Raw genomic sequence first — 20,691 nt, forward strand, 5'->3', positions numbered from 1 at the left:
GGTTTGTGTTTGTCGTCCGCAGTTTCTGTGTTCTTGGTCCCAAGATGAGCAGCGAATTGTACCTTCTCGATGCAGCGTGAATGTGTGGGTTCCCTGATTGGACAAAAGTCCTTCAGGTAAAACAATGCAGCATTTCGGCCCAGCAATTGGACAGTCCTATGCATAATGAGCTGAAAACTTCTTCAGCAGGATGCACCATTAAGCAGTGTCCAGCAAGACACAGTCCTCTCGCTACTGACAACTTTTACTGTAATTCTGGATTCTGCTGCCAGTGTTTCTGGTTGCACGTGTGCGCTTGAAGATGCTCTTTGGTACAAACAAACCCTTATGATTTAGGTTCTAAGCCAACAACTTAGATACTTTCTCCTGCTGATACTTAACATATTGCTGTTGATATCATTTAAACTGCTGCAAGATGAATTAACTTATTGCTCTCAGCTGTGTGCTGCAATTGGCAAAAAATGTCAAATTGTTAGAATGCAAAAAAACTTGAAATATTGGAATTTACTAGCATTATTTTTACAATATTTTATTGAACATTCCACCATTTTAGCACATTAAAACGCCATATTTCTACTATTGACCCCAGCTTCATAATAATCTCAGCAAAGTATTTTAAACCATTTAAACTGCTTTAGAACACCTTCACACTTTTGAAACTCAACTTGTGCCATTGTAACAACACCAAGATCTATAAGCTTCTCAACATCAAAGACTTTGCAGTTTCTACCTAGTAGGATGATGGTTAACTAAGTTGCCACTGGTGCCACTTGATTAAGTAATAAAACATATATAAGTAGAAAATAATTTCCCAGCAAACTGAAGGAAACTATGTGGTCCTCTGTATGCTTCTTTTGTGTGGGCTCTTTCTTACTTCTTGGTTGCAGGATAGGTTGAAGAGAACTGACTGTGATTCATTGCTTCAAGGGGTGCAGCTTCCTCAGCAGGTTGATTTGGCAAAGGAGGTCCAGGACCTGCCATCTGAGCCTGTTCATAATGGCCATAAACTTATGTAATTCCAGGAACCGGAAAACCGTTAGGGTGAAGCATGGACTTGCCTACGCCGCGGTGGCAGAACACAGATTTTTACATCCTACAAAGATATATCTCATTGTCAGGACTGGTCCTCTTACCAGTCACACTCAGCTTCAGCATCTCAGGGCTGGTCACCATCCCAGTTGCCACCAGTACCAGCGTCACACTCTCAAGGTGACCAGTCTGATTAGGAGCCACCTGATCCAGTTCAACCAGCCATAGCACCAACTTTTTACAATCGGTTCAGAAAATGGCAACTGCGAAAGGCAGCCTTTGAGGATCAGGAACAAGAAATGAGAGGTGAGACCCCCAAAAAGTGGCAAACCAAAGACAATTACCACTATCAATGTAAAATGTGTGGTAAGGCAAAGAGCAAAATTACTGGCCATATACAACTATAGGGAAAATGGTACTGTCCTTCATTTGGACAGAACATCACAGCGTAGAATTCACTATAAAAATATAGTTGAAACAGATAAATTATGGGATTTATTTTACGTGTTTGTGTTTCTTAAGAGTTAATATTGTCTTAAGTTTTTATACAAAAAGGATATATCATTTGCAAGTTAGCAACATGTACAATTATATTTTGTAAAGAGAAAAAGAAAAAAAAAATCATCCTCTGAAATTGAAATCTGTTTATGAAACAAATGTGTCATAATTTTATTCATAATTCAATAACTGATTATTTATTTATTATTATGAAAAATATGCATTGTAAGCTCAAGGCCCCTGTTTGTCCTCCCCACCGTCCAATGTTAAGGGATTGCCATTGGACGCTTTTTATGTCCAATGGCAATCCCTTTGGCTTGTAACTCTTACCAGTTGAGCTCTGGCAGAGCAAGCATCCGAAGGCCCCGAAAAGTCAAGCCGAAAACCCGAGTGACCCGAAAACAGTCTGCGAAAACAAAGCAGATCTGAGAAAGTTGCATTTTTGACCAGATTCCAATCAGACTTTGAGACTGAGGTCTGATCAAGCCCGCAGGACCAAAAAATAAAGTAATACAATTGGCTTCAAATTTCAGCCTCTGAAACTAATGCAAAAAGATTTCATTAGAGGTTTTGACCTAACCATCAATGAGAGCCTTAACTTTGTCCTGTTGTCCAAGTGACACAGAAATCGACAGAAGTGATCAGTTTGACATCCTTAGTTGGTGAACATTGACGCTGGCAACATAACTGCTATCTTCAGTAAAGTAAGTTCAGACAGGGTATAGAGGCCGAGCTCTCAGATTCTGTGAGAAAGCCCAGAAAAAGGCCCAAATTTGATCGGATTTGGATCATTTTTGGCTGAGAAATTATGCGTCCATTTCCATTTTGTCCACTTGTCATTCATTTAATTTGTTTTACTTTTTGGGGACTGGGTGGCCCCTGAAAGGGTCCAGAAGCCATAAATTTGGGTCAGTTGTTGTACACTGTAGGCCCTATGAGGCTGAGGAGCACTGGTGTCAAAAATGTGCACATGCATGAAATGCCAGCAAAACAGACACGTCCAATGTAAAGGTATTGCCGTTGGACAGATAAAAACACAGATTTTAAACAGAGTGGTTTCTGGTAACATCTAGAAAAAATGTGCTTGACCCTTTTTTTAATGTATTCCCTTGAAAAGTTTTAATGTTCTTTTAAAGTTCTTGTTTTTCAGATGGCGGTTCTGACCCGATCTCCTCCAGAAAGAAGCCATGATGAAAGCTCTGATGGAGATGATCAGTTAAATGATTTCCCATATTCCCATATCATATTTAATTGTTCACTTGGCTCACATAACAGTACATCCTACAGATAATGTTTAGTGTTTTCTAATGTAGTTTGACCCTTTTGAAACAGGGCATATTACATCAGTTACATTTTTTTATTAATAAAAAATTATCAGCATATGCGAAGTTCCTGTAAAAAGCTAAATACATCTTTGGCTTCTGAAACCAGTTTTGTCCACTTAGTCAGAAATCACCTCTCAAAGATTTTTTGCATATACTGTGTGCTTTTTCATTTTTATCAAAGAGCAAACCAAAAATTATTAGAAATTCTGCCTCTAAAGGCCATTTTGTAAGCAAGATGATGCACGTGGACACTGAATATTCAACAAACTTGACAATGAGCCACAGTAACGTTCCTTTCCCAAGGAAGAAAAAGGGAAAATGTAAGATATAAAACCAAAGGTAAGTTCTTTAATCTGGGCAGAAGTACAGCATGTAACTAGATATAGTTAAAATGATCTTACACTAAAATAGAGTTGATCCAGGATCCTGATTTAGAACTCATTTCTCCATGAGAGACAAAAAGAGACATAGAGTCAGGTAGAGAGAGAGAGAGAGACAGTCAGGTAGAGAGAGAGAGAGAGTCATGTAGAGCAGTGGTCCCCAACCCTGGTCCTCAAGGCCCACTATCCTGCAGGTCTTCGATGTCTCCCTGTTGCAGCACACCTGATTCAAATGAATGGCTCATTAGCAGATTTGTGCAGAGCTTGTCACAGAACCATTTAATTTGAATCAGGTGTGTTGCAGCAGGGAGACATCTAAGATCTTCAGGATATTGGGCCTTGAGGACCAGGGTTGGGGACCTCTGATGTAGAGTATATATATATATATATATATATATATATATATTAGTGCTGGGCAAGGATTAAAATTTTTAATCATTTTTAATCGCAGCATGTCATGCGATTAATCGCGATTAATCGCATCGTTCCGCACAAAATGTCTCTTTCCTTTAAAAAAAGGCCTACAGCTATAAAAAGAAAATGCAATAAGTTTTGGTTTACAAACACTACATCAGGGATCTCCAACCTGCAACTCTGGAGCTGCAAGTGTCTCTCTGGACCTTCCACAATGCCTCTAAATACGTGGCTAAAATATTTTTTTTAAATCTATCTTTCTTGTCATTAGGTTGGAAACCATGGACTTTTTTTTTCCTTTCTTTACATCATTTTCCACAAATATCTACATTCCTTAGCAGAAAGTCTGTCTATCATCTTTTTTTTTGTAAAGGTTTTGTGTTTTTCTTTATTTTAAAACCTTAAAATGGAAATAAAAATGTGGTCTTCAAAAAAGTCAGCAGGATGAATTTAAAGCTGTGAAGCTGCTTCCTTCTAAACACAGAAGGAACAATATGTGATGAATATCAGCATCAGGTGAACAGACAGAAAGCAGGATGAGAATCTCACAGCTTCTAAATGGTGAGGAAAGAGAAATATTCTCAATATGCACAATAATTTCCATCCATGCACCTTCAGTGTTTCATTATCCAGGTTTCTGGCCTATAATTTCTCTAAACTTTAATTTTCACCTCCGCTACCGGGAGTTAAGGGGTTAACATCTCGTTTCCGGGTGTAGCGTCAGGTCTGTAGATGTAACTCTAAACGTGTGGTATCCACAGAAAGTTGAGAATCTCAGCTACCAGCTCAGTAAAACCATTTCTATCACCAACAAACACAGTTAAGACAACAAATTATTTGAAAGAGCAGCTACACAAAGTCCGAAAAATATGTAAACACAAATTATGTCTCCCCATGTCCACCCCACGGCATGAACACGAACAAACGACTCCTCTACTGAAAGCTCACATCTCACAGATTCCACAGCTGGAAGTTTCATCTCGCTATGACCAAGATTCACCGAACCAGAGGTAGAAGAAGGCTCGATTAATGCTTCACGTTTTTAAAAGTCAGAAAGCATGTCTTACCTTTGTCTGTCTTGCATAAATTTAAACCACATTTATTAAAAAAAATAATAATAAAAAAGTTTCCCGTCCAAAAATTAAGATGTTCTGTCCATCTGCATGTATTTTGACAAAGAGAATCATTGGTTCTTTTTTTCTTCTTCCTGTTCCTGACAGAAAACATTTCTTCATTTTAATAAACCCGCTCTCTCCCGATCACGTCAGACGCATCGCTGCAGCAGGGAAGAGAGACATGGACGCCATGTTTCTGTCATCAAAGCCAGCGGCCAGCAAAAAAAAAAAAAAAATTATGCGCGATTAAACAAATTAATGGCGTTAATTAAGCATTGCATTAACGCGCGATTAACACGCACTAAATTAGTGCTGGACACGTTAATGCATTAATCGCATGTTCTCCCCATGTATGCGTGGGTTCTCTCCGGGTACTTCTGCTTCCTCTCACCATCCAAAGACATGCATGTTAGGTTAATTGGTGACTCTAAATTCTCCCTAGGAGTGAGTGTGGATGGTTCTTTGTCCCCAATGTGTTGGCCCTGCAATGGACTTTTGACCTGAGCAGGTGTACCCTGCCTCTCACCTGTTAATACTGGGATAAGCTCCAACTTACCCGTGACCCATAATGGACTAAGTGGTACAGAGAATGAATGAATGAATCAATAGATAGATAGATAGATAGATAGATAGATAGATAGATAGATAGATAGATAGATAGATAGATAGATAGATAGATAGATAGATAGATAAAGTTTAATTTCCTACTGTCATTATTTTGTTGCCAAGGGAAGAAAGACGGAAATTTGCTTTGGTATAATCTTGCATGTTTACTTTTTATGTTCATTAATACACACTGTCCCTTAAAAAAATGTAGATAAAATAAAATAAACTGATCTATGAAAAATTATGTATCTGTCTGTTATCCACAAACATTTAACTTCCAGTAAGCATCCTGCTATGAGACAATATGAGATGACAACATACAAAGAATGAGATGTTAATTCATCCAATAAAATGTCAGATTTACTATATGTCATCTGTCAAGACAGATTGAATTGATCTCATTTTTAAAATGGCATCCATTCAAGCTCAAAGCTCCTGATCAGGTTCACCACATGACATCCACTGTAAGAGGGTTGCTACCATCTAGTGGTGACTTCAGGTAATCCTGCTGCCCTAATGGAGTTGCAGCCGGCCAGTCCCAGTGGAAGAAACTGATAACAGCCCTAGGTATAAATAAGATACATGGAACACTGGTGACCATTCAAAGAGAAATTTAAGGTTTAAGTAGAGAGTTGTATTACTGGAAATGTTTTCAATTCCTTAATTTTAACATTTTTATAAGACATAAGTTTTAAATAAAAAGTTCTGTCTTCAGCAAAGTGAAATTACTGATGATTTTTTAACAGAGTTTGGTGACTTTGAGAAGACAGTAATATTTTTCTCTGCACATACAAAGCTTTTAGTGTCTATGCTCATTGGATCTTAAAGATGTCAGAGTTCCAGATTTTAGCAACACAGCACTTTTCCTGCAGTTTTACTTGTGGTTCCAAAATCAGAGGCAGAACCTTCAGTTATCGACCCCTCTGTGGTGAACTAGCTCTTAGTTTGGCTTCAGGAAGCAGACCTTTCTCACCATTTAAAAGTGGAGGCTTTAAACTTTTCTCTGATAAATATTATAGTTAGGGCTGGCTTGGTGACCCCTAACTTTTTACTGCTACAGGCCGAGGCTGCTGGGGGACATCCCATGATGCACTGGGCTCCTCTCTGCTCTCGTTTCTCATACAAACAGAAGACAAGAAAACTGTCATAGTATGACGTAGCATGACCCAGGCATGACGTAGCAGAGGCAGGAGAAGCTGTCATACATCAGTTTATGTTGCAATCACTCTGTTTTGCTGGCAAGTTTTTATTTTATTATCATAAATGATATCATTTTTTTTACTTTAACAGTGAGCAGTCTGTTGCTCCAGCTGCCAGTCATCTGAGCTCTGAGGGTGGTTTCAACTCTGCTCATCAAAGGATAAAAGAAAGAATGAAATGATTAATGAAAGTGAGAGAAAAGGACTCCATCCAGGATTGTTTGCTCTTGGGTTTGGGGTGCAGGTCTGCCTCCTTTCCTGTCAAACTTTCCAAAAACTGAAGTTAACTTGTTAACTTTGGTCCATGATCAAGGCCACGCCTCCACCACACCTCCAGTCATATGGTGAGCTTTCTTCTTCCTGCTTTACCTACTTAGATCTGTTATCTCATTGTTGTGACTCCACCCTTTGTATCCCTGTCCTCATTCATCCTCCCTCAACCATTTATTCTCCCTTTCTAATCCCCCCATTCCTCCTTTGTCCATTCACACACCCTCAACCATTAATTTTCATTCATCCTTTTATCCTCTCTCACATCCATCCTTCATCCATCCTCACTTTCCTTCCTCCCTCATCCATCCATCTTCACCCTCTCATCCATTCATCCTTTCCCTTCACTCTTTAAACCATCCATTCATTCATTCATCACCGTCCTTTTGTTCATTTATCCAGCCTTGCTGCATTTATTCATCCTTTAATCCTCTTCCTTCTCTCACTCAACCATCCCTCCTTACAACATTCTCCTCCCTCACTTATTCATCTTTCTTTGTCCTCTCTCATCTGTTAATCCTTCATCCACTTTCCTCTTATCTTTCATCCTTCCTCATCGCTAAACCATCACCCATCCTTCCCTCCCTCATTCCCTTCTGTCAACTTCCTTCCTTCATCTAATCATCTCCCTCCATCATCTATTCATCCTTCCACCCCCTCATCTATCATTCCATCCTTCATTCTATCTTCACCCCCGACCCCGATGTTACATTCAGGTAAAAATGGCTATTTCATATTCCAACTGTTACTTGAAGCGTTCTACGGGAAGGGGTGGAGTTTGTTGATCCAAACATGGCCTTAATTATCCAGTCATATGCACTGAACATTTTTCATGTTTACAACATGTCCTGACAGCATGTAAATGACTGTTATCAATACTGAAAACTTTAGCTCCAACTGTACACAAGCAAGAACAGCTCCTAAGAGTTTGGAAATGTTTATTTACAGTACAGGACATTCATGTACAAAGCTGTATCCATAGTAACAGAGATAATTTCATAGACAGGAAGTTCAGTCTGCGCTCTAACAGGAAAATGTGACATGGCTCTAACGGTACTGTTAAATACAAGTTGTAGGACACAAGAATCATAAAAAGATATCTCAGCAATATCTGTAAGAAAACACAGAAAGGCCTAAAAACAAAAAGAACTGAAATAAATGGAATATTTACTCTGAGCACGGCACCAAATAGAAAATAAAGATACAAACATGGTTCTGTTCAGAGAGCAGCGCAGACGAGAAAATGAACAAAACTCAAGATGATTTGGTTCAAATTTCATGAAATAAAATGTGAGCAGTGGGTTTGGGCTTAGCAAATAGTCCCAGCTGCAAAACAAGTCATCAGAACACGAGCAGATATATGATGAGTGGATGTGCATGTGCAGCTCCACAGCATCAGCTACAACACATTAAATACTGAAGTCATCACTGTGTGACGATCCCAGCCTGCATTTTCCCACTGATCTTATTACCACTCAAAAAAATCTCTTTGTACAGCTGATTCTGTGCTTACATCAGCGTCCTGATCTGACAATCTTCAGGATGTTTACATGTAAAACAAGGAACCAGGTGCCACAACATCCTGGTTTCTGTTTGGGAATAAAGTTTGGGGGTCAAGTTGTCAAAATGGAAAAGAAACTCTATCTTCACCAGGCTGCATCAGCTGATGGTTCATCTGCCATGACTAAAACATCTTTTAGATGCAGACTAAAACATAAATAATGTGCAGTCTCATACAAGCTGTAGAAAAGAGAACCACATAAAAACATTCCTTTTTTAACAAAGGTTTATTAGTCAAATTAAAAATGGCTGCTCACACTCATTTCTATGTATATATATGGACATGAAGCTCAAACCAGTTTGACCGCGTGACAGTAAATGTTAAACGAGAGGCAGAATGTCAGTTAGATGGAGAATCGCTTTTACTGCTGCTGCTGCGAGGAACAAAAACATCATCATTTCCATGACATCAAGCATGGCAAAGTGTTTCATGGACTAAAGGAGAACAGACCGGAAGCACTGAAGCACATTTCCTGAACGTGCAGAGAATCTGAGCAGCTTTCATCTCAGCAGCCTCTAAGATACTTCCAGCTCATTTCAGCCTGTCTGGAACTTTCCTAAGCACAAAAACAAAGACTTTTTTCTTTAAATAGTTTGATTATGTCTTGCAGACATTAGCCTCTCAAAGATGAGTCTACTGGAAAAAGTGGAAGAAGGCTAATGAAGAGAATACAAACCACATTAGAAGATGGTGGTTGAACCTGCACACACAGTCCAGATCAAACATCAAGCTGAGATAAAAGACAGAATCAAAACACATGAAATGAACTGAGACACACTGGCTTTTCTGACAGCCGAGGATGTTAGAAGACCTGATTCAGTAGCAGTAAAGTCCTGCTGACAACACTGTAGTTACATTCAGGGATAATCAGATCTTCCTGTCCTGGTCCAGTATGATGCTCTCTGTAGGAACTGTGACGGATTAGATACTGCAGGCAGGTTTACCGTGAGAACAGCTGGATAGCAGTGAGCTTTAACAGCAGCTGAAGGCTCATGTCTAAACCTCTACCTGGGGTCAGAGGTGAGATCTGTTTGTTTTTCTTTTATTCATTTGTCTTTCAGATTTAACTGACAGCAGCTTAAATAGGAAAAGAGCTTTTAATTTTGTATTCTGTTAATAAAATAACCACTTTTTGGGTTTCACAACAGTTTTGTGAGCCGATTTCCATCCTGTTGCTAAGCAACAGAGAATCAGTGGTATTAAATTAATTTTTTTTAATTAATTAATTTTTAATTTTAAAAAAACTTTTTTAGCTTGACATGTTGATATTGGCAAAGTTGGTTTTGGCCTAAAAACTCCATCAAACAGGCTCTGACTACAACAGACGTTACTTAGTAAGAAGCTGCTCATAGAGGCAGAACTGTCCTGTGGGTTCCTTGAAGATGCTGGATCCACATCTGGATGTCTGAGGTCTGGTCCATTTCCTGTGCTTCCAGTTCTAAAACAACTCTGCATTTTAGACACACACACTTTACAAGCCGGTGTGTTATTGGGCATAAGACAGCGGCGAAGATCCTGCTGCTGGTGGTGCTGAGTGGACTCAGCAATAACAAAATAACAGTTAAAAATTCAGTAATATTCAGTTTTCTAAGTGCCTTCCTCTGTCAGAGTGAGTTATATATGCTGGGAAGCTCCAGAAGACCTGATGGCCACGCTTTCTGCAGACAGCTTATTCATGTTACAACCGAGCAGCAGCTACAAGGAGCAGGGCCATGGAAACTAAATGAAACATAGCCTGCAGTTGGAAGGATCAGGGGGTCAAGACTTGATACGGTGTGGAAAAATATGAAGGTAGAAACTTAAAAAAATGCACTTAAAACCAAACAGCTTAAATAACAGCATCTGATTACAATATATATTTATATAGTGAGAATCTTTGCTACTGTGACAACACTAATTGGTTCTCCCGTATTCAGGGCTGGTGCTGCATGTGCTGGGTGGAGGTCAGTAGATGAACTCTCCGGGGACCTCCTGCAGGGCACTGAAGGGCTCCTCGAACTTGAAGCGTTTTAAGATGGCCTTCTGCTCAGCAGCCAGGACCTCCTTCTCAGAGGAGCCGCTGGAGGACTGGCGGCACTGACCCAGGGTGTAGGCTGCCATGACAATCAGCTCCTCTGTCACAGGGCCTTCCACCTCCTCCTCCTCAACTGTGCTTGTGCAGCTGGGAGGTTCAGGGCTGCAGGTGGAGCTACTGGCAGAGCTGGAAGCCTCTTGTTCCTGTACTGGGAGGATCCTCTCTGCTGTCAGCGGCTCCTGGGGCTCTGAGGGCTGAAGCCAGGGGTGGTTGAGACACTGCTCTGCCGTGGCCCGGTCCCTGAAAACAAACACATGAAAACATTTTACATAAAGATGAGAGAGTAACTTTTATGGCCTGTTAAGGAAATTTGTGTAATTGTGAGGTGCACTTATTGAGGTCTTTTCAGCAGCGAATGTTCTCGAGATATGAAATTTGGGAAGGAAAGATGTTTTTCAATTAATTAAGTAATTTCTTGAGTTTGATCCATATCCATATATCTACTGTATTTTGACAGTGTGAGATGTTTTTGTAATGTTGGGATTATTAACTACAAGACTTGTACCATAAACCTCTAATAAAACCACATTTTTAGAGGGAAAAAGCCTGTAATTTCCCTTTTCCCCCTTTTTTTTTTTTACAGGAAACTCATCAATGTTTTGTAAAAATGAAGTTAGTACTGATATTATGGCTTTCTACTGGTTTAATAAAGATTTAAATGTCTGTGGTTAGATCAGACACAGAAACACTCCTGGAAAATATTTTTTCCTTCAACCATTCTGGCAAAAAGAAGTCCTCAAAAACTACACGTCAAAACCATTTTAGCTGGAAAAAAGACAAACTAATTACAATCGCTGCTAATCTAGTCTTTGGCACAAATCTGGTACTTAACAGTCCCAATGTTAACGTTTGTGTTCAATAGGACATGGTGGACTGTTGGTGTGGTTTGCTGGTGTGGCCTGCTGGTGTGGTTTGCTGGTGTGGGTTGCTGGTGTGGTTTTCTGGTGTGGGTTGCTGGTGTTGGTTGCTGGTGTGGACTGTTGGTGTGGTTTGCTGGTGTCGGTTGCTGGTGTGGACTGTTGGTGTGGTGTGCTGGTGTGGACTGTTAGTGTGGGTTGTTGGTGTGGTTTGCTGGTGTGGACTGTTGGTGTGGGTTTGCTGGTGTGGGTTGCTGGTGTGGTCTGGTGGTGTGGTTTGCTGGTGTGGGTTGCTGGTGTGGACTGACTGTGGCTGTTTGCGGAGCAACATCTGGATAAAGGACGGCGCGTTCTGGTCCAGCTGCTGCAGCTCCTCCACGTTGTAGCTCACGTTGAGCTGGGAAATGTTGAGGAATGTCTCCTGTTTGTCATCACCCAGGAAGGGAGAGATGCCCGTCAGCATGACGTAGGCAAGAACACCAATACTCCTAAACACACAACATGCAGTTAAAACCTGATCCTCTCAACTTCATCTGTTAATACAGATTCCTTTATGAACTGAACCCAGACAAGCAAAACAAACATGTGTACCACAGTTATTCTTCACTGATAAACTGATTATGAACTTACTTATTTATGATAAGTGAGTGGAAACATCATGAGAGCAGGAATCCCTTCTGCCTTGGATTGAATGGTTCAGGTTGCTGGTGGTGTATTAGTGTGGGGGGTTGTTTTCTTGGCCCACTTTTGGCCCCTTAGTATTAACATGGCATGATTTAACCACCACAGCCTACTTTCTAAAACTTCAAAAAAGTACAAATGCAATTTGAAGGTGTTTCCATTGAATGGTGTTTAGCGCATTATGGGCTCGACACACGGTACGCGACCAACGACAGCGACGGGAGCAGTACCGTGCATCGCGCTCTAAGATCGCTTTTCTCTAAGAAATTTGATTGGTTATGATATTAGTGGGAATTTGACGTTTTCAAACCAGTTGTTGACGTGACACAACAGTGTTTTACCATATAGCTTTTACCATAAAGTGATGGAATCTAAGAAACTGTATGTATCAAATATTATACATTAGGAAGGGTATTATTTTGGTATTATTAAGGCTTGTGATAATTTTATCAAAATTATTCAATCTTGAGCCAACATACTACATCATCTGTAAAATGGCTACACAGTAATCTGAGGGGGTGATGGTCTAAATCCAAATACAGGGTCTTTTTTGCATTATTCTGTCATGTTTCTGTGAACACAACAGAATAACATCCACTAGTGAAATCAGCTCCAGTTAGTGCAGTACTGTTTGCTCTTGAAACTGTGTTTATAATCTAGAAGAGCATGATGACAGAGATGCTCCAGTCTGGGCTGGTTAAACTTCCAGTATTGAAACTGCATCATAACTCCACCCTTCACCTAAAAACTTACTCCTGCTCACATCTAATCCTACCTGGGTTTTCTGAGTCAGCCACTTTCATACAGTGCATCAACCCCTTCGTTATCTGGTTATACATTTACTAAAGCTGGACCAATTCCACATATTTCTCTTAAAATAACTCAGATTCTGACGTTTCAGAAAAGACACAAAAATATACAGAAAATTCAGGAACTTTCCTTAACCTGAGATAAAATTACTCTTTATCTGTACAAAAAGAAAAGCATCACCTGCAGCTGGCTGCTGAACGGTTTTCTTACCACATATCTGTTGCTGTGCTGATGGGCTCATAGTTGAGAATCTCAGGAGCTGGGAGAGTAGGAACATGGGAATCATTATTTATATCAAATTAGCTCCATTATTTCTTACACAGTGATTAAAAAATTATGCGAAGCAACGACTCACCAACATACTCCGGGGTTCCCATAATCTCTCTGAGTTCATGGTGGCTGCTGACCTTCCTGGAAAGACCGAAGTCCACAATCTTAATGTCACCCAGAGGAGAGCTGCTGGTCAGCAGGATGTTCTGAGGCTGATGGGACAAGTTGATGTTAGACAAGAAACGACTACATCTGTCTGATCCCTTTCACACACAGCACACACACTTTTCTTATTCATACTGATCAGCTGAGGACTAAAATTCAAGACAATGTCACCTGAAATTACCTATTTAGACCAAACTGCATCAGAGGCTTTAACTGCCATTACAAAAACCTCAGCTGTTGATCTCTACTGACCTTTAGGTCGAGGTGGACAACATTGCTCCGGTGGAGGAAGGCCACTCCCTCCAGAATCTGTCTCATGAGCCTCTTCACATCCTCCTCACTGAAGGCCTCATCCTCCCGGTCTGACACACACTGGTTGAAAATCTCTCCTCCAGCAGCGCTATGAGCAAACAGACATAACACATTTTTTATCTGTGAAACGCTGAGGGTGATGCACAAGGACACAAACAGATCCATCTGGCAAGTACCAGAGCAAACCCGAATTGCAGTCTGGGTTTCCGGTTTCTTCCACTTCACCATAATGAGCAGGATACTCGGCAGAAATAAAGCTTCTTCACCACGCTGTGTGCATGCCTGTGTGCTGGTTTTCATGAGGTGGTGGCAGAAATAGCAAAGCACCTCCAAATATAGCAAACTAATTACGTGCTTCACTTGAATGAGGCCATTTGTACTGTTGACAGATCACTCAACAAAAACACACTGGTGGAAATAAAACATTCAGAGCCAATCAGAAATACTTAAACTGCTGCTTTCTGTCAACCCCCTTTCATTTCCTCTGACCTGTGATAAACTCTGAGGCACAAAGTGGTCAGTTAACAACTCTGAGAGGAGAAAGACGGCAGTCAGGAACAGACACGACGTCCCTCAGAGAGCTTCTGAATGAGGCTTTATCTCAGTGGAAGGAGGAGGAGGAGGAGGAGGGACTGTATTTTTGGGTTTTCAAGGTGAGAAGAAAAGGACTTTAAAATCACTCAAGTCAAAATCAAACAAACTATCTGACCTGTAACCTGTACGATAGTCATGACTCGGAGGACGAGTCAGAGTTTCCCCTCGGTGTGGTGGTACCAGCGGTCGAATCAAACAACCGGCACCATAAACAACAACAAACTTATGATTCACCAACGTGTACATCTATTAAGTTAAATGTGTCAGTTACATACTGTAATTTGTATTTTGGCCATTGGCATTATATTTTATTTCATTGTCTCCTATGCCACTCGTGTCCCCTGCTCCTCCACTTGTCTGTCCTGCTTCCTGACTATTCTGCACCTAACCCTTGGGCTACTCCAGCCTGTCAAATATTACCTTATCCAATATGTCACAAGCAAATTATTCCATTTTTCATCTGTTTAAGCCTGTGACTAGGCTATCAAAATTCTACTGTTAAATTATTTGGCATTGTTCAGGAGTCCTCCATGAAACTTGTGATGATGCTGTTACCTGACCAGAGCTCTCTTCCTCGGTTTTCTTTCATTTGTTGAAAAGTATTTTAATAGGCTCATCTGAAAGTGCAACCCTTGGTTAATACATTATGGTGTGTAGATGACAGCCTACATCCCACCAGCCAAAGTAAAAACCAAATGGCAGGTAGTCAAACAGGAGCAGAAACTTTGTGTAAAACTCAAACTCGAGCACAAACCTGAACAGAATCTGACTCATGTTTCAAACCAAACAAATTCACAGTGTCTTGTTTTAGGTAGGTATGTGTGACAGATGATGTGTCTGACAAAAAAGAAACTGAAAACTGATTTCTGTTTTGTTGATTTTTTGCTCAGTTAAATTAAATCAATGAAATATTTTTTGTATATCATAGCGAGTCTGGAATGGCAGCCAAGTGTGAGTCAAGTGCAGGACCCAGGGTCCCGTGAGCCTGAGAACCAAAAGAAATCTGTAATGCCAAATCTGTTATCTAAAAATAAGTAATTTGTGGAGCAAGGTAGTTCCTTGTCTTCTTTAATGTCCTGTGCCAATGCTCTAATGGTGGCAGATAAAAAGCTGTTGTGAGCCTCAGGTTTTTACCTGAATCCATCCTTTAAAACAGACCATAAGCTGGATGATGTTTGTCCCTAATGATGCTCTGTGCTTAGCTCCAGCAGCACTGGGTGTAAACAGTGTCCATGGAAAGAACGCTGGAGCCAATGAGCCTCTCTGCAGGTTTTATGCCCTGCAGTGATCTCCTTTTGTCCAGTGTGATATTGCCAAATCACAGTGATACAGCTGGTAAGGACACTTTCAGTGACTCTTTTGTAGACTTGGGTCAAGTTAAATAAATTTTAGATGCTTTTGCAAAGAAAAACAAAACAAAAAAAAAACAAAACAAAAAAAAAAAAACACTGATGCAACTCCAAAACTTTTGTTGCAACTTTTTGCAAACGCTGACAAAAGAAATCTGGCATTTTAGGTTGCACTAATCCCAAAAATGCAATGAATTCCTAGAGGGACTGGTGATTTGCCAGGGCTGAAAGGGATGGTAGAACTTATAAGGACTGTGTCGATTAGGGCTGAACAATATATTGAAAGTTCATTACCTTCAAGTTCATCATCACTGATATTACTGCGTATTGCAACAATTGCTTAAACTGCGATAAACGGTGACGCTGTTCCAAATACTGCTGAGCATTCATGCTCTGTGTACTCCTACTGTCCTGGATGCTCTATGAAGATGCTAACAGCTGTGGCAGTAAGGCACATGGAGTGAGTGTTTTGATTGTGGAAGGTAACAAGAGGAACGAGGAAAATGTGGATGAAGACAAACTTGTGGCTAAACATAACAGCACATTGGCTATTTTGAACTACATGAAACACAAAGGTACTCTGAAAGACATGTTGAATACTTGTGCCAAACATCAGGGGACACAAGTTTAATCTCCACCTACAGGACAATCACAAGGAGCTATAGAAGACTTCAGCAGCTGTTTTGTGAGTTGCACCATCTTCCTGCCATTATTGCAAGTAGGGATGTTCCGATGACATTTTTTTCTGTCCAACACTGATCCCGATACCTGGGATTTAGGGTTTAGGTATCTGCCAACACCGAGTACGGATCCCATACCAGTGTTATTTTTTTAAGAGGTCTATAAATTTTATTTCATTCTTCAGCTTAACGTGACAGTGACATGGATCTGATTAACACGAGACTGATAAATTTTTGCTATTGCTAGTGCATCCAGTAACAATACTTTGGGTTAAATATAAGATGAACCACGAGCCACTAGTTTCCACTTTCTCAGATGAATAATAAACAAGTGCAACAAGAAAGACGGTGCAAGCACCAGAGAAGCCGATCAGCTGATCACAGACAACCGGTCATGGAACAACAAGTGAGAAGAGGGGTAGAAGCAGAGGAGAAGCAAGGATTTTCTATTAAAAACTATCTTGAAATCGGACGTACAGTGAACATTTTCCACAAAGAACAGGGGCAGTTAATAAGGATAATAAATTCTAAGACGTCTGTTGCAGTGGCTTTCTGGCTTTCTTCTGCTAATTCCCCATGTTTTTAAAAGCATTTGCTAAAGTTTGTTATTGCTGTGGTTTGTTTCACATTTCCTTTAAGGCAGCAAGCTCTTGCTCTTTCATGTGATTTCAACCAAAATGCTTTGTAGAATTGGTGGTAGATTTGGCAGCATTCATGTCACCTTCAGCCCTGCATATCAGGCATGTCGCTGTTTTGCTATTTTCTGATGAGTAATGACGCCAAATTACTAACATACCATTTATGCTAAATGTTAGCACAACTGTGCAGCTGCTTCTCCGCCTACCAGCTCAAACAGTGGTCACACAAGACTGCGTAACTTCCTGTGTCTGTGTGTGGTTGTGATGGGCAGGAAACAAAGAATTATGATTCCGTTTCCATGGTATCAGATGGTGTTCAGACAGAAATACTCGCAGATACCAATCCCCTTACTTTTGGTAGGATTGGCGAGTATATCTGATCCTAGTATGGGTATCGGCCCATCCCTAAAAGTCCTAATTACCGTGTATCTACTGAATGGACAGCAGCATGGGTATCTGGACTGATAACGTTAGACAGTGGTCCAGCTACTGATAAGAGAATCTTATCTAGAGGTCTCAAAGTTATTTTGCGTTTCATGTTAGTGAGACATCAGTGCATCAATGTTAACTACGATTTATCTGACAGAAACAGTTTTTGACTGTGTTAGCTAAGACAACGCTACTAGCATTACTATAATACCAGCTGTAAAGTTAAGCGGATGTCTGTGCATGAGAGTTTTGCATGTATAGCTGTTTTATAAAAAAAAACCTCAAGCAGCAGGAAATTTAATTTATCGCAGTCATACTGCTACAATTATCAAGGGTGTTATTGCATAGCACATGTTTTCCTTATATCGCGTAGCCAAAGTGTAGATTTAGGCTACCCCAAAAGTACAACAACTTGGCATTGCACCAATGTTTACTTGTGGTGGATGAGCTGTTTTTTGTCTTGGCCAATCAGTGGGCCGAACTTTCTTGTTGTTCAGGAGATGTTACAGGGAATACTGCCCCCTAGCGAGCATGTGTAACTGCGTGACATGGTCAAGGCAATTTGATCTGCTTGAGTAAAGTGCAAAGTAAAAGCAAACCAAACCAAGGGAAGGTGCAACATGAAGTTCCCTGGACTATCCTAGGGTAAAGAAAAAAAGAGGAAAAAAAAAAAAAAAAAAAAAAGCAAACATCGCTTTGTATTTCTTGATATTGTCAAACAGAGGCGGCCTATCAGAGCCCTGATCGTTTGGATGACTTCAGTTAGTACATTTCATATCTATTCCTAGAGCCACATTGTTGTGAAGTGTTGCTTCTTTTAAAGAAATAATGTTAATGAGAAGATTGTGGGTGACATATTACATTTGACATTAACTTTCTATTGTCAGGGCTATCCTTCTCCTTCTTCTCATTAACTATGTTGGACAACGAATCAAAGTGAGAGCTCTCAACAACAGGTTAAAGGTCGATTGTACAAGTTTGAGTCCAAAAGTGGCAACGATTTGAATGTACAAGTGTGATTGTAGCTCATGGGGAAGAACAGTCCTCTATCAATCCGAATTTTCCCAGAAAAAGAAAAAATCTTTTTTGTCATGCAAATAGAGTTTGATAAATTCTAAAAAATATATATATATCATAAAATTTAGTATGACTAATTTTTTAACAGTAAAAATGTATTAACTGGACAAGCAGCTTGTTTAAATTAAGGACACTACTACAGAATTTCACTATGACAAACCATCAAACTATGAATGAACTACAGTTTAAGACTGATGTTGAAGAGTTGTTAGACTTGTAAAACACACTTTATTCTGTCTGAAGGCTTGTGTGCAGACCAGGAGAAGCACAGAGGGGCAGACAGAACTGGAATTATGATTAGCAGCTAATCTGTGTTAGCACTGCATGCACATGCACACACCTGCCCACGTGTCCGCTCTCTGAATGTGCACTAAATTGTTGGAATGAAGGTTTGTTCCTCTGAGGATCAGACAGAAATTAATCTAATCTGACACAGTTTCCTTCTTGTTAAAATGAAAAAAAAAAGAAAAAAAGGTGTAAGACGTGTATCAAGGTGCAGATCTTTTATCATTTTATTTAGCTTTTCTTTCCATGCAGTGTTCATTTTGACCCAGTGAAGATATGCTATTTTGTGCTGTTCCAACTGCAGTCACAGACTTCAACTTTTGCAAAAACTGAACAAACGAAAAAAACAAGCTTAAATTTAACGATATTTTGGGGATCTGTCCGCACTAGGAGCCCACCCTATAATCAAAAATTCAGTTAAAAGCTAACCTTAAAAGAAAGGTCTTCACCTCTTTTTAGAAACATGGACAGACTTTCAAACAGTAACAGCATGGTCAGCACTGGTGAACAGCAGTCAAATTGTACTCATCCCTAAATGACTAGCATGTAGCAGCAGCATTGTTTGCAAAGCAAAGGCACTCATCTATCCAGGTGACCGTCTTGTTCTAACAAGCAGCTAGTATTAGTACATTACTACCACCAAAAGGTGGCACCAGTTTACCAACAGCCAGAAAAAAAACATACAACAGAAGACTTTGTTAGACGCCACAGATTTCCTTTCTAAAACAACACCAAGTCAAATTCAGGCTGGTATCAGTGATGCTGATCCCATTGGCGTCCATCCCACCCTAGCAACATCCCTCCTCCTCTTCAAATCGCCTCATCATAACTTGATTGATTCTCAGATGTTTGATAAGATTTGTGGTGTTACCAAAATACCTAACTGTCTTTCCAGACACACCACATACCACTGCTGTTTGTGGAGCTAAAACAACTCCACACATGACTTTGTTTGCATTCAGCCTTTGTTGAACTGGTTCAACTGGAGTGAGCGAGCAGCATGCTGCTGTGACGCTTATACTGTGCAGTATTTCACACAAGACTATGGCAAACTTGGTATTGCTCAGACAAGTTCCCGGTACACTCTGTTCCTATTAATTATAAACTACATATTACCTCTAAAGGACTAAAATATTAATATTTTGTTGAGCCTGAGTTGACAGTCCTATCGGGTAAAACATCAGAACAAGACTGAAGAAACAGTCTGATTAAACTGTTGAGCTGAGCAGCTAGAAAGTTTGTCTGACCAGAGATTCACAGACAAACAGAAGCACATGTAACCACATTTTATTACGTACTCAAATGTAAAAAACAGCTGTTCTACAGACCAATGACATGACAGGGAATGACGAAAACCTAGAAAAAAAAACCCTGGGGACTAAATAGAAAAGTAACGGCACATGTTCATGACGTTAGCAACATGTCGTTAGACAACACTGAACAGGAAGGGAAAGAAGTAGTGGAAGAATGGTTGAATAATTACAGAATTTGTTTGCCTTTATTGGTATCTGCTTAATACCGTCACTCCAGCCAGCCATGACCTCCGCTGACTTCAACTCACCACAGCTTGTATGGTGACACTGTCGGATGGAATAACACACAAAACAGTTATTTTAGTCCATAGCTTGTTTTCAGAGCACATTATCAGTCTGTAGTTACAGAGCAACACCAAAGGGTGTTTTTCTCTCTCACAGACAATGCTGCTTCCTAAGGCTTTCCTTCCCACAGTCATCATCATCATCATGTAACACACTTGGATAATGTATGCTTTGTGTAAAGTCATATATCATTATGTGCAGACCTCAGATGGAGAAATGAGCATCTGAGGTAAACTCATTATTGCGGCTACCAAACTAAAACCTTAGCCGCGAAGAGTATGAGGTTGGGTCCTTGGGTTGTAAGATTGATGACGCGCTTAAAAGTTGCTGAGAGATATACGCTGAGATCCAGAATGCTTTCAGATGATTTATTTTCGTGCTGCACAGAGCTATTTCAGCGTATTCAAGATGAGTTATTAATTAATGAAAACCCAGAGAATCGAACAAACTCCAGATGATGATAGAACAGTGCTTG

At 40.2% G+C, this 20,691-nt stretch overlaps 1 protein-coding gene across 2 annotated transcripts in view; it reads right to left on the bottom strand.

Moving 5' to 3' along the window:
• Window positions 1–9,642: 9,642 nt before the first annotated feature.
• Window positions 9,643–20,691, bottom strand: part of stk17a (serine/threonine kinase 17a) — a 43,127-nt gene continuing 32,078 nt past the window's right edge. For both annotated transcript variants that reach the window (XM_041968558.1, XM_041968556.1), the window contains 5 exons: window positions 13,507–13,654; window positions 13,175–13,301; window positions 13,030–13,078; window positions 11,637–11,816; window positions 9,643–10,711 (listed from right to left, as the gene is read on the bottom strand). In XM_041968558.1, the coding sequence (XP_041824492.1) occupies window positions 10,342–10,711; window positions 11,637–11,816; window positions 13,030–13,078; window positions 13,175–13,301; window positions 13,507–13,654 (874 nt within the window). In that variant the 3' untranslated portion in view covers window positions 9,643–10,341. The remainder of the gene's footprint in view (window positions 10,712–11,636; window positions 11,817–13,029; window positions 13,079–13,174; window positions 13,302–13,506; window positions 13,655–20,691) is intronic.

The sequence above is a fragment of the Melanotaenia boesemani genome, chromosome 18 (assembly GCF_017639745.1).
Source record: "Melanotaenia boesemani isolate fMelBoe1 chromosome 18, fMelBoe1.pri, whole genome shotgun sequence".
Lineage (NCBI taxonomy): Eukaryota > Metazoa > Chordata > Actinopteri > Atheriniformes > Melanotaeniidae > Melanotaenia > Melanotaenia boesemani.